This window comes from Falco biarmicus, chromosome 15, assembly GCF_023638135.1.
Source record: "Falco biarmicus isolate bFalBia1 chromosome 15, bFalBia1.pri, whole genome shotgun sequence".
Taxonomy (NCBI): Eukaryota; Metazoa; Chordata; class Aves; order Falconiformes; family Falconidae; genus Falco; species Falco biarmicus.
In genome coordinates, this window is record NC_079302.1 from 5555917 (window position 1) to 5569718 (window position 13802).

Sequence of the window (13802 nt, forward strand, 5' to 3'; positions counted from 1 at the left end):
TGTAGTAATAAAGATGAAAGCAAAACAAAAGCTGGAGTTATTTTTCACACAGGAAACTGTGTGGTTATTCCCTGCCCCCCCCCATTACTGTATTGGAATTCCTTGTTTCTAAATGATTTTATTATGTTTATTGTTATGTCTGAATAAAATATAAACTGCCACACAATGCAATCTCACAGAGATTTGACCCAGAATGCCCATCGCAGAGCTCAGAAGGATACTGCTCACGGTGCTGGGCAGAGAGGGCAAGTCTTTGCAAGCCCCCACGGTATGAGACAAACTCTGCTGTTCCCATCACAGCAAACCTACATGAGACCTACATGACAAAAGTTTGCTCCAGAATCTGCTTTCCTTTCTTCTTCCTTCTCATTTTTAAAATTCTATTATAACTCTCAAATTTTCCGTTCTCTGTATGTTTTCTTTCTTCCCCAAAACACTGTAGAAACCACAGCTACTAAATACGTCTGCAATGTTCCTTCACAGTGATTCAACAGACCAGAGATGGCAAAGTTTAAGTTCAAGAGAAATTCATGCAGATCCTAAGCTGTAATTCATCAGTCCACTTAGTGCACTGTTGAGGATTCTAAAGTTAAGCCCCAAAATATTGTGGAAGAAGAAATAAATGTATTTTTCTCATGCCACACAGAAGTGGGAAACTAAATGAATTTTTGCAGTATCATGAAGCTACATACAGTTAACAATAAATATCTAAAGTTAAATGAGACAGATGATCAATTTTTTCTACAGCTTGTGCAGGACCTGAAACAAGTTCATGAATTGTGTGTCCCAGGCTCTCTAGATTAGTACAGACTATTCTATTTATGAAGACTACATGGCCTATTTTATGAAGATATGTGACATGTCAAAAAGACCTGAAAGAATTGCTTTTATTTTCAGCATGGACTCCTACTGATTTTTTTAGTTAGGGAACAACAGACTCTCTTTCCTACCATCAGTATATCTGAGGCCTCAAACCTTTTTATTTATGCTTTGATAAGCATTCAGTTGCAAATTACTGCAGTTGGCCTAGAATATTTCATTCCATTATTTTAAATATCTCTAAAATTTTCGCCTCACTTGACACATATACATTCTGTGTTACTACTTACAATAGACTATAGCCTAAGTACTCACGTCTAGATACCTAAATAAGAAATATACTGAAAAAATTATATTTAAAGACTTCTAAAACTGATGACAGCTCAAAGTGTTTCAAGGTGCCGTTCCTATAATTTAAACATTAGTTAGGCATAGGTATCTCAGGTCCTTTGAAAAACAGACTGCCAGATGCTTTTACACTTCTCTGTACATCATCTAACGCGCTTGTGATCCCTGACTAGCATTACAGGAATTAAAACAAATCAAGATGACAAGATGCTAGGAAAACACTTAAGTACAAATAGGACTCAATTCATCTCCTCTTGCTTAAGGAGCCTCAGTTACCAGGACTAGCATCCTGAACTCCCAATGAAAATACTTAGTGAAGGCACTTCTAAAGCGCAACTCAGACTACCTCAGATCCAAAAATTCAGTGTTCATGAGCAGTAGGGGTGGAAGGGGGCAGGGAGAAATAAATCAATAACGAAAACAAGGAACTCTGCAGATCTATGTATAAGTAGCATTTTAAATTCTCTCACTGTGTTAAAATTGCACAATAGAAGTCTTAAAAATTAACTATTTATCATTAACATACATATCTACTTTAGTTATTGATCATTAATTCTCACTGAAATGTGAAGGGAAAAGTTGAGAAATGGCTTTAGAAAGTTTATTTCACATTAAAAAAATACTTCAGAAAGATAGAAAAACAGAAATTTATGAAATCAATATAAATTACTGATGGGGAAAGGGCAGAAAATGAAATCTTCAGAGGTTATTCTTTCTTTTTACTGCTAGGAGAACAATCCTAATTATTAAAGTAACTGATAAGATGCCAGCTGGCTAAATTACACATCAATTGTAGATCAAAATTCTGCCCTTGGGCTGTGCATTTAGCCCCAGCAATCACATTGGTGGGAATCAGACTCCACAGCTTATATGCCGCTGTGTCATTAACACACCTACTAAAGTCAGAGTGATGCATACAAGTCCCTATTCCAAAGCTGTCAACATGCAAAATAGATTCATGTAATTACAATCTCTAATGCCTAAATTGCCATTTGAACAATTCTTGGTATTTCGGTTTTAATGATTTTGTATGTACAAGCTGTATTATCTGAAGTTCTGGAAAAGGAGCTCTTAGAACTCTTGCTTATTGCAGACATGAGAAAAAAAAAAAAAACCTCTCCATTTCTTTGCCAGACCTTTGCAAAAAGCAAAGAATAAAACTGCAAATGTCTACAAATATTTTTTTTTCCTTTGGACACCAGAAATTACCAAAGGAATGAACAAAAGATATTTCTACATGTAATACCTTATGAATTCCTTCTAGGTCTTAAGAACAGAAGATAATCCACAAAAGCAGTAGGATATTCTTTGTAACATTCCTGCCCTAGATTTCTGCCCCAGTTTAACGCACAGATACAGAGGTAAGCAGCTCTACTGAAGAGAGTAGCTGCATGAGAACATACATCTCTGATTAATATTTTTTACTAGAATGTATGCTATTCAAGTCTGGCATGAATAGAAAGCCATTTTTATCTGTCTACACAATACAGATGGAAAAACAATCTTCTCTGTTCAGTTTTACATTTCTTAATTATTTCTATGATATTAATACTAACATGATAAACATTACAAAATTTAAGGATAAATAGATCAATTACTTAAGATCAAAATTTGATCTGGTCCTTTGTTGACTTACCTTGCCAACAGATCTGGGAAACGGTGGTCTTTGATTTTCGGGAATTAATATTGGAGTTGCCAAAATAGCCCTTTTTTGTCTTGGGATTCCAAGGTTGCCTTCAATCTTAAAGATTTCCTGAAAAAGTCCAATTACAAAGCCTTTAAAAATAATATTCCGTTGTTATTTTCATTCCCTGCGTCTTTAGACAAAATTAACATGAGCTACGAGATTGTAAGTTTTGTATTACATGTTTTCCAGCAATTAGTGAGCGCATATAAAACAATTTATTTAAATCTGTCAGGTTACTGCACTTACTACAGATACAGCAGACAGGATGTATTCATTTTGTATTCCTGTAGACCAGTTTTAAACCTAAAGTATTGCCTACCTTCCTAACCTGACTGCTTAAATCATAAGTCTTAAGCAAGGTCTGGCTTACCTCAAATACTTGCATGAGACCTGTAAAAAGCCACAATTTAAATGTCTTACATAATTTTCACATCTCAAGTCACATCTAAACTTAGTTGTTTCTCAGTCCAGGCTTTTAATCAAACAGAACTTAGAGGTGAATTTGCTGGGACTGTCCCTACCTAATGAACTCTCAATAAAAACCAAAAGTTTGTAACAAAATTAAAAAAAAAGACACCAAAACCCAGGTGTAACTTAGAATATCAGCTAGTAGGGGCTTTTTTGTGTTGGGTGTTTTCTGGCAGGTTTGTTTTGAGGGTTTTTTTTAGTTAGAGAAATCTTCATGCCACTGTATCAGAAAGAACAAAAGTAGAAGTGATTTATACATAATCTTCCTTTTCCTTCTGTGTTTTCTGGAGTATTTAGTTCTAGCTGAGCTTCAGTCTAGCCAGCATTTTATAAGCTACAGCAAACTCTTCACTGTGGCCTCTGATCCCTGAAAAACTCTGTCTATCACACCTTTGCCTTCTGATCTCTGATCCTCAGTGCTCTCTCTGCATGAGCTGCAGTTTCCCAGAGACCATCCCCCTCTTCCTTTTGCTTCCTCCTACAGTCTCTGCAACTCTCTTCTCCAAGCACAGTTACCACCAAGGTCAACACCAGCCTTTCCCCAACTCCTAGAGCCCTCCCCTTGATGCAGGCCTCTTTTTTGAGAAATGTATTGGGGCTCGCTGAGCCCTAGAGCAGCCCTCACAGTGCTGTGCTTGAGCTGGTAGCTAGTAAAGTGGTGATAACACCCCAGTGTCTTGATCAGTGCTCCCACAGCACCGAGGCTGCCTCTCCAACCCTCCCCCTCGTCCCGCCCAGTTGGCTGGGGGTGGGGGGGTAAGATCTTGGGAGGGGACATAGCCAGGACAGCTGACCCAAATTGATCAGTGGGATATTCCATACCATATGACATCTGCTCAGATGTGAAAGCTAAGAGAAAGGAGGAGGAAGGCGGGTAATTCATTATGTACAATGTTTGTCTTCTGGAGCAACCACTACACGTACCGAAGTCCTGCTTCCTGGGAAGTGGCTGAACATCACCTGCTGATGGGAAGTAGAGAATAACATCTTTTGTATTCCTTTGCTTCACTGCATGCACCTTTTGCTATTGCTTCATTAAACTCTCTTTCGCTTGACCCACAAGGTGGGTTTTTTTCCATCCTATTTTCTCCCACCCTATTCTGCTGAGGGGGGGAGTGATAGAGCAGCTTGGTGGGCACCTAGCATCCAGCCGAGGTCAACCCACCACAAGAAGAAAAAAAAACCACTAACAAAAAAAGAAACCGCAAACAAAAACAACCACAAAAAAACCCCCACAAACATACAATCAAAACCAAAGAAACAAAACCCAAAACAACACAGAAATTTGTAACCTGTTGGGAATTGTGAAAGTGAAAAACATTTACATCACAACTATTCATTCAGGTTGTTGTGAGAGTTTTAGAAAAGAAATCATAGGTTGAATTAAATGTCTAATTCCAATAAGGTTGTTATATCCTACAGATAACGTTTTGCTCTCTTAATGCAGAAACTCCAAAAAACTAAATTTCTCAATCAGTTCTGCAATTCATGTTGTTGTTTGAATAGCTGCAACTTTATTACATAAGGAGAGCTCCATCCCAAGGTTATATTTTTATAAAACTGAGAAACCAAATTAGTTTTCTTGGTGCATATCAGTCTGCATATCAACCAGCCAAGAACACAGGCTGCTCCTACTGCCATCCATATAGGTTCCTCCTATCTAATGAGTCTATCATCACCAAAACATTGCTATACTCTACTAGTTTTAGCATCACTTTTCAAATTTGGCAACAAACAGTTGCAAGGATAACTCAAGTCTTCAACAGTTAGCTTGAATCATGCTAAAGTCAAAGAGCAGTGGGACCCATGCAGAGAATCCCTTCTCACAATTTGGCAATTTTTGTAACTTTTTGAGGCTCACCCTGATATGCAGTTCCCATCTCTCCCAAAGGCTTTGCAACTTCTGTCTAATCTTTCGGTCTGCAGGCCACTTGGGTCCCTATTTTGTCTTTCAATTCCTCTCCCAAAAGAATTTCCCTTAATAAAAATTCATGAGAAAGTTCAAGATAAAAACATTTGAAGTGTCAAATAAAAAGGAAAGAGCTGAATTCTATCCAAAGGCAAATGCACAGAGCAGTAAGCTTTCAAAATCACTTACACTATAAACACAGCAGACAGTTTGGCTGGCATGTGTCTGTGACATTTCTAAGCAGAGTGAAAATGACTACTAGTATTTCTAAAAGGAAGTAGCAGTTCTTTAGCTTCGCAGCAGCAATGCTCAGCTGATCACAATTCTCACTCATGCTAACTCCTACCTTCATGGTTGCCCTTCAGTTCATGAAAATGTAAGGAAAAACTCCCAGATGCATGCCCTTTGGAAATAACCACGACGTTTATGCAGATTTACATCTCTTTGTACAACAGAATCATAAAATAGTTTGGATTGGAAGGGACCTTAAAGACGATCTAGTCCAAACCCACTGCTATGAGCAGGAACTACTTCAACTAGACCAGGTTGTTCAGAGCCCCATCCAGTCTGATCTTGAGTTTTCATGTTTCTTTCCATGCTATTTAGTCTGAGGACTAAAAGGAATTTTCAGGTTGTTCATTATATAGATCTGCTAGATCTTTGGTAGTCATAGACCCATAAACAATTAATTCATCACTTTCTCATTACAGGTTATCCTTACACTTTCCCAGAAGGTCCGCAAATGGGTGAAAAAGTCAAATTATATTAAATGAGTCAACATTTCAGTCATTAACACAAAGAATCATACAATCATAGAAACCTTTAGGTTGGAAAAGATCTTTGAGATCATCAAGCCCAACCATTAACCCAGGACTTCGGAGTCCATCACTAAACCACGTCCCTAAGCACCACAGCTACGTGTTTTTTCCAATACCTCCAGGGAGGGTGATTCCACCACCTCCCTGGGAAACCTGTTCAATGCTGGAATACCCTTTTGGTGAAGAAATTTTTCCTAATATCCAATCTAAACCTTTCCTGGCACAAATCTGAGACCATTCCCTCTTGTCCTGTTGTTAGTTATCTGGGAGAAGAAACCAACACCCACCTGCCTACAGCCTCCTGTCAGGCAGCTGTAGGGAGCAATAATGTCCCCCCTCAGCCTCCTTTTCTCCAGGCCAAACACCCCCAGTTCCCCCAGCTGCTCCCCACAGGATTTGTGCTCCAGCCCCTTCCCCAGGCCCGCTGCCCATCTCTGAACACCCTCCAGCCCCTCTACGTCCCTCCTGGAGTGAGGGGCCCAAACCTGAACCCAGCGTTCGAGGTGCGGCCTCACCAGTGCCGAGCACAGGGGGACAGGCACTGCCCCGGTCCCGCTGGCCACCCTGTTGCAGACACAAGCCAGATGCTGCTGGCCGCCTCGGCCAGCTGGGCACACTGGGGGCTCATGCTCAGCCCACAGGCCCAACCTGCCCAGGCCCCTCTGCAGAGCCCCCTGCCCTTGGGGACACCAGCACTCCCCCCAGCTTGGAGTCATCTGCAGACTGACTGAGGAGGTACTCAATCCCCTCATCCAGATTGTAGTTTTCTGATTTAATTTATTATTATTATTATTTCTTCACAATGACAGCTGAGAAATTCTACCAGGTTCTTTATTTTTACTATTTAACTGCAATATCACATCTGTGATTGCTATCCTTTAGTGCTGTTTTCATTGACAGTGGATTATCTGATTAGTATTCAATTATCATTTCACTGCCCTCCATTTCACAGTCAGGTTTTACACCCTATTTTTGACTTCATTCAATTCCCTTTCTAGACATTGAATAGTTCAACACCCAATATGCTGATTCACTGGCAATAAAGCTTGATTCCCTATTCACATTAAGCAACAACAAACACAGCCTCCTCATTTTTCCAGCATTTAGGTTACTCTTTTATTGAAAGATGCCACTTTGCCCAAACTAAGATGCTCTATGCAAGTTGCTGTTTCCCTAGATCCCTTGAGAACTCTCCACTCTGTTTCAGTTTTCTTTCTTTTTAACCAGGGATTCTTGGGAGCATTGCAGTACTTGAATATTTGAATGAATGGCCTAGTCACTATCCAGTAGCAGGCACCATTACTCTTGGCAAAGAAAATTTCATTAGAACTTGTCACGGGAATAAGGTGGCTGGATACTGGTATCGATTTGTCCCAATAAGGGTTGGAAACATCACTGGATTAGCAATCTGTAATCCACCATGGTGACCAGAAAAGTGGTTGCAATTCTTGCTGTTTAGTTGTTTTTATATACTAAGCTTGATGGTATAAAATGAGGTCAGTCCCAAATACAAAAAGATAAACAAAATTAATTGGATGATTGTTGCAAGCAAGATTCCCCAGAAATAGCAAATGGGATGTGATATTTGGTGGTATATTGGTATTCCTACAAAATAACATGACTATGTAAGACTGAAAAACTAAAACTTAATGCAGATCAGCTTAAGAAGAAATAGTTTTTGTATAATTCTTAGCTGAAAGCTCACTATTGTGCTGTAATACTTGGTTGCTTTATGAATTTCATTTATATCATCATAATATTATTATCAACAGTATTAACAATGATCTTTAAAACATGTGCCAAAACAGAAAAATATTTTCTCATGTTGTTAATAACATGAAAATTTAAGAAATGTACTAGAATTGTACTTGTAAGTTAAAGAACAACTGTTTAAACAAATAACTCAATGAATCAAGTTAAGAATTGTAAAGGTCAATGGCATACACAAAAACATCTGCTCAGTAGTCGTCTGTCCTCAATACCTGTAAATGTCACACTGTATGCTTTAGAAGAACAAATCCAGCTAAAATCTAGCATGCTAAGGGGAATTGGGTATTTCAGAGAAGATAAACTTCCAGGCTTGTGAAGCATGATCAGATATAACATCTGGGTAATGGAAATTGCTAGTGGAACTTGATTTAATTACTCTGGGTGTTTCTACTATTATAATTGTTACATAAATAGAGAGGCAGATCCTTACACTGCCTAACCAATATGCCCATTACCTTCATAGATACTTGGTAATCTCAGACTACAGCTTTGCTACTGTGCCATTCATCCAGGTGTGCTACATGTATTTTCATAGGATGGAAGTTCCTTTTATCTTTAGAGCAGTTAAGAATACACTAGGAAAAAAATTATTCTTGTTCAAATCATTTGGTCATGTGTAAATTCTAACCATGTTAATGCTAGTTTATTCTAAAGTATTTTTGTACTGCATACATGACAAAATGTTAACTAACATGGAGACAAATCTGAACTTTTGCCTTGTGAAATGGTACATTCCATTATTGCCCTGAACCTCTGCATTACCTGTCATGATGGAAAAGTCCCCTTTCTATTCAAGTATAAGTTCCATTTATATTCACACCTGCCTTATTATGTGTCAGGGAAAAGTTTTTCTAAGGTGATAATGGACTAAATGCCATTAACATTCCTTTTGTACACATTAACCATGGGAGTTACCTTTTGTGAGAATAATACAGAAATGACAACCATTTCTTTTTTTAAATTAACATTTCAGACTTTTCTTGTCATCGTTTAGTGAGTGTCATTTTCAATTTGAACCATGTGTGAATCACCCCCTCTTTCAGGAAATCTCATATTGGTTCCACACTGCTCATTAAATATAATGAGGTATCCCTTATACACAAACAAGGAAATATGCTGTGCCTGACTGCATCTGTCAAACAGCATTGCAAATATGGGCTTAAGGAAAAAAAGACAATGGCTGACCTTATGCCTCTGTCTTCACCAGGATACACTAACAGCATTACTTATCACTATGAAAAATGCTCTTCTCCCCATCTCTACTGTGCTTACACTGGTTGCAAAGCAAACAAAACCAGACTGCTTTTACAGAATGCCAGAAAAAAAAAAAAAAATCAGAATTGTTAAAGATATCCCAAAACCTTCAGCACCTTAAGTAAATGTAGCATAAATAAGGAAAGCACTTCCTGATGCAGTTGCCAAGGCATATAAGCCTTAAGAAAAGCGTAGTGCAATAAAAATTTATCTTGAAAACAATTTTTTTGGCTTTGTTTTCCTTTTTTTTTCTTTTAATGAAAGCATCTCCCATTGGGTTAGATACCACACTGCTATTGAAAATAGTACTAGACACATTAGCAGAGTTCTGAAGCAATTAAAAACTTTCACAAATCTGATCCTTTTGAGACTTAACCGAAGCCACATGGAAAATTCATTGCACAGCACGGACACAAAGACTCAACTTCTTACTCTTAATATTCCTACTGAGTCCACTGAGTGGTCTCCTTTCTTCCCTTGTACTGGAGGAACTCAAAATATGAGAGCTTCCATTTAACCCCCAGCAAGCTTCACACATGTTGAAAACACCCTGATTTCCAGAGCGAGAAGAAGAAAGAACACAGAGAACACATATCTCAATTCTAGGGCATGATAAATGAAGACGAACTTTTTTGGTGGAGCAGTAACCCATATAAAGCTGCAAACTCCAGATGTGGAATAACATGAGCAGCCATGAACAAGCTGTTCCATGTTTCACCTCTGGGATACAAGGACAATTTCTAACAAAGAAGATTTACTTATGTAAAATAAACCCTTTTCATAGCATAAGTTCTACCTTGGAAAAACAGCTTTCTATGTCTTGCTGCAGGGCAGCCAACTATAAGTATAGAGAAGAAAACACATTTTATACCCATGTTCTGGATTGCTCAAGTGCTATGGAATTCATTGCATTGTAACACTGCTGCACAAAGGCAATTTCATGATACCCTAAAGCAAAAAATACTCTATGTTAAAGTCATGTATATTGTTCAATAGATCTAGTGGCTGCAGTCCTAGTTCCATGTCTGAATGGATGCATAAATCACACTTCTTCCTAGACCCTACAAGGCTCCAAGCTGTGATTACAATTAAAACCTTCTCAGTCCTTCTCCCGAACCAAAGCTCTGTTGCCACATATTCTTTGTTATCCCTTAATTTCTTCACCATCTCCGTTCCCTCAACAAAACAACTCCTCATCTCACAGAACTGTAGAATGGTTTTGGGTTGGAAGGGACCTTAAAGCCCCCCCGGTTCCACCCCCTGCCAGGGGCAGGGACACCTGCCATAGCCCAGGTTGCCCCCAGCCCTGTCCAGCCTGGCCTGGGACACTGCCAGGGATGGGGCACCCACAGCTGCTCCAAGCAGCCTGGGCCAGCGCCTTGCCAGCCTCATATCTAGCCTAAAACTATCTTCTTTCAGTTTAAAACAAATGATCTGTGTCCTATCATTACATGCCCTTGTAAATTCTAATTCCAAACGTTGATTATTTACCTTGCTATTCTTTTCTAATCTCTGCATGATCCTTCTGTCCTTCCTCTGTACCTCCCACATTCCCAGATAACACTTTCTCTTTCTCCAGGTGTCACTGCAATTCTGCAAGTTTTGCTTTTCTTTGGAAAACATTAATTCCTTAACTTCATATCTGAATTTGTCTTGATCACTGATGATAGAACTCTATCCAAACTGAAGTCATCTCAAATTCGCATTTTTGATTCCAGAAATAGCCATTTTTTTTTCAATCTTCCTATGTTTTTTTTTGAGCAAGACCTGTCTTTGCATTACCACTCCAAAGATTCCCTACTTTGCCTATCTTTATCAGCTAACCAGTTCCGTTCAACAAAAGCACAGCCAGCATCAAAATTTATGAAATCCTGGTAGATTTGGGAACACTTCTGATACAGGTCCTTCAACTCATTCAAGACAAGAAAAATAATAGCAATTCCTCATAATGCCATTTTTTAACCTCTGACATTCTCAATGGAAGCTGACATGACATGTAGGAAGTCCTGCAGCAAATACATTTGTAGATGTTATACATCAGTCTAAAGCTGGTGAAATCCCACCATAACACATCCAGGACCCTGTTTTCCCCTCCCCTATAATTTTCCCAAAACACAACTCCCCAAGCCAATTCAAGGAATGCACAAATTCTGTCAAATCACAACAGTGGCATTTTTAAATCAGTGTACATGATTCGGGTACAAATTCAAGAAGCAGCACAGCAAAGAGTAGCCCCGTGTTAAGCTACCAGCAGACCCACAGGTTCTAAAGCCTTACAGTCATTGTTTCTCACTTTAAATAGGAGCAGATCTTTATCAAAAATGAGAATTAATTCACGTCATGTTAGACAGATACACGCATTAAACATAATCTCTTCCTTCTCTCACAGTATATAACTAATCCTGACTGCCCAAAAACCATCTTATTTTCCCATGCCATAAAATTCTTGGGGTGGGGGGGGATATATGAGGTGTTTGACCTGAAATTTCACAAAACTAAGAAAATAAATGACAATGCAGACATTGACTGTGTGTCCTACAACCCTACCCTATACATTTTGGCAACTTGAACTGTGCATGTGCAGTCAGTTTGGCACACACAGATGAATCACGGTATTTGCACAGCACAGATTACATTTAGGAGACACGGTCATGGGTATTGCAGAAAAATTGCCAGTTACCTCATGCTGAAAAATAAGACCTCTTTTTATTAAGAGTCTGAGAAGTCTGTTTCTTGTTGCAGTAATCAAAGACAGTTTAACTGGGAGGGAGTTTCAATGCTTTTCTGTTAGCACTGGTACACCCTTGCATGTAACATCATTGCAGTCACGTGCCTGCACTACTTACCTTCCTCCTTTCCATTACATCAAGACTGCATTGGCTCCTAGCAAAAATAACGTTGCATAAGACTGCAAAGCAGGAATATATTATCTTTAGACCACAGATCCACACAACAAAAAAATCTGGATATATTCTATTAGACTTGACTATGCATACATGGTGCCCTACAGAGCTGGCATTCTTGTGCTTTTCTATATAGGAGCTGCCAAACTGGCAAACAAAGTGGTAGTCTGTGATGAAGAGAGAATGCCCACTTAGATCTAGGTTATGGCAAAACTCCTCATTCACCAAGCTAGATTTGAAATTTGGTTGAAAGATCTGAAATGTTAGTGCATTAATTCACTTCACCACTTGGTCCAGCTACTCAGAACAAATTAATTAATAGACATTAACTGAGTTTAAAGAGCTAGAATCATAGTGTATTAACCCACTTCACAACTTGGGCCGTATTTTTACTCTTCAATACAAACACATTAACAGACAGTAACATTCTGATATCAGAAGCTTAATTCTGTTCTGTGATACAAATAAAGCATTGTGGTGTCTTGTGGACAGCTTTTTATTACTACCTGAGTGGTACTAGAGTTGGGACTGGACTTTGCATTTGTCAAAAATGAAAATACAAGAACTGAACAAGCCCTGTTATTTGTTCCCACTTTAGTGACCCAATCAAACTCACAGGACAATGCCCCTTAGTTCTAAACCTTTCATTAGTCTGGATAGTGCCAAAGACCCACATCGTTATTACTGAAGAAGAAAGTATGCAGGTGAAGTTCTGACTTAGATGAGAGGTATCTAAAAATTCACATGCAAAAAACATCTTTTTAAAAAATATGACTACTGATACACTTAAAACACCCAGTCATTCACTCAAATTTTAATTAAAGATCCAACTTCTCTAGAACTTGTAAAATATGCTAGTCCGAAACATCAACTTTGTTTCGGTTTTGCTGTATCTGTTCTGCGGTGTGAAATCAAAGCTCAGCTTTTTTGCAGAACGTTTCCAAAAGAAACGTGGAACATGCAAGACACAGACATAGGCTTGGTGCTTTCACTGGATTCTCACATTTCTCCTTAATCACATGCTGACAATTAAGTCTAATTCATGAAATTCAGAGAATGTACCTGTCAGGAATCAGAAGGAAATTAATTGCTGTAGTGGAACAGATCAATGATTCATAAGCTGTAACATCAATCTGTTAACAATATTAATTGCCACATACTTCAGGAAAAAGAGCCTAAAATGGCAGGAGTTATAGTTTACAGTGCTTTGAAGGGTTGTTTTTCTCTGAATTATAACTGCTGAAACTAAAGTTGAGTACAGCTTTACAAAACATGAAATGTGACATTGATATTTCAATACTGATATTATTAAAATTTGTATGTTTGGATCTGAGCATTTTGCCCTAACAACCTGCAAGCCATAGTAGCATAGAAATATTTATATTCCCTACTACAAACTTGTTGACTTTTAACTGAGTGTCTCCATGAGATGAGAACAGTCACCACCTACACAACCACCAAGTAAACAGGTTTTATTCAAGTTTCCTGGCCAAGACAGAAGACGGATCCAACCTTACTCCCTGCCTGCATACCATCTGTTTGGCAACTCCACTGCTACTCCTACTGCCTTGCTTTTGTAGCATTGGCCATGGGTTACTTCTCGGAGTTTCTGGTCAGTGGGAAGCAGCCTCAAAGAAATAATACTCTCAAAACTGTCAGACAGAGTTGGAGCACCTCGTAGTTCCTTATTGACTACATTGGGGTGACTGAATAGGGACAGATAGTCCAGTGGTCAAAGCATTCACCAGGTATAGAGAAGATAAAGGTTCAGTATTGTTCTAATAAACGCTTCCAGAGACTTTCCAGTGAATTACATAATTTTAGAA

At 38.7% G+C, this 13802-nt stretch overlaps 1 protein-coding gene across 2 annotated transcripts in view; it reads right to left on the minus strand.

Annotated features, from left to right (window-relative positions):
* CDH13 (cadherin 13) overlaps window positions 1-13802 on the minus strand; it is a 509494-nt gene that overhangs the window by 300750 nt on the left and 194942 nt on the right. For both annotated transcript variants that reach the window (XM_056360499.1, XM_056360498.1), the window contains exon 4: window positions 2804-2920. In XM_056360499.1, coding sequence (XP_056216474.1) covers window positions 2804-2920 — 117 coding nt within the window. The remainder of the gene's footprint in view (window positions 1-2803; window positions 2921-13802) is intronic.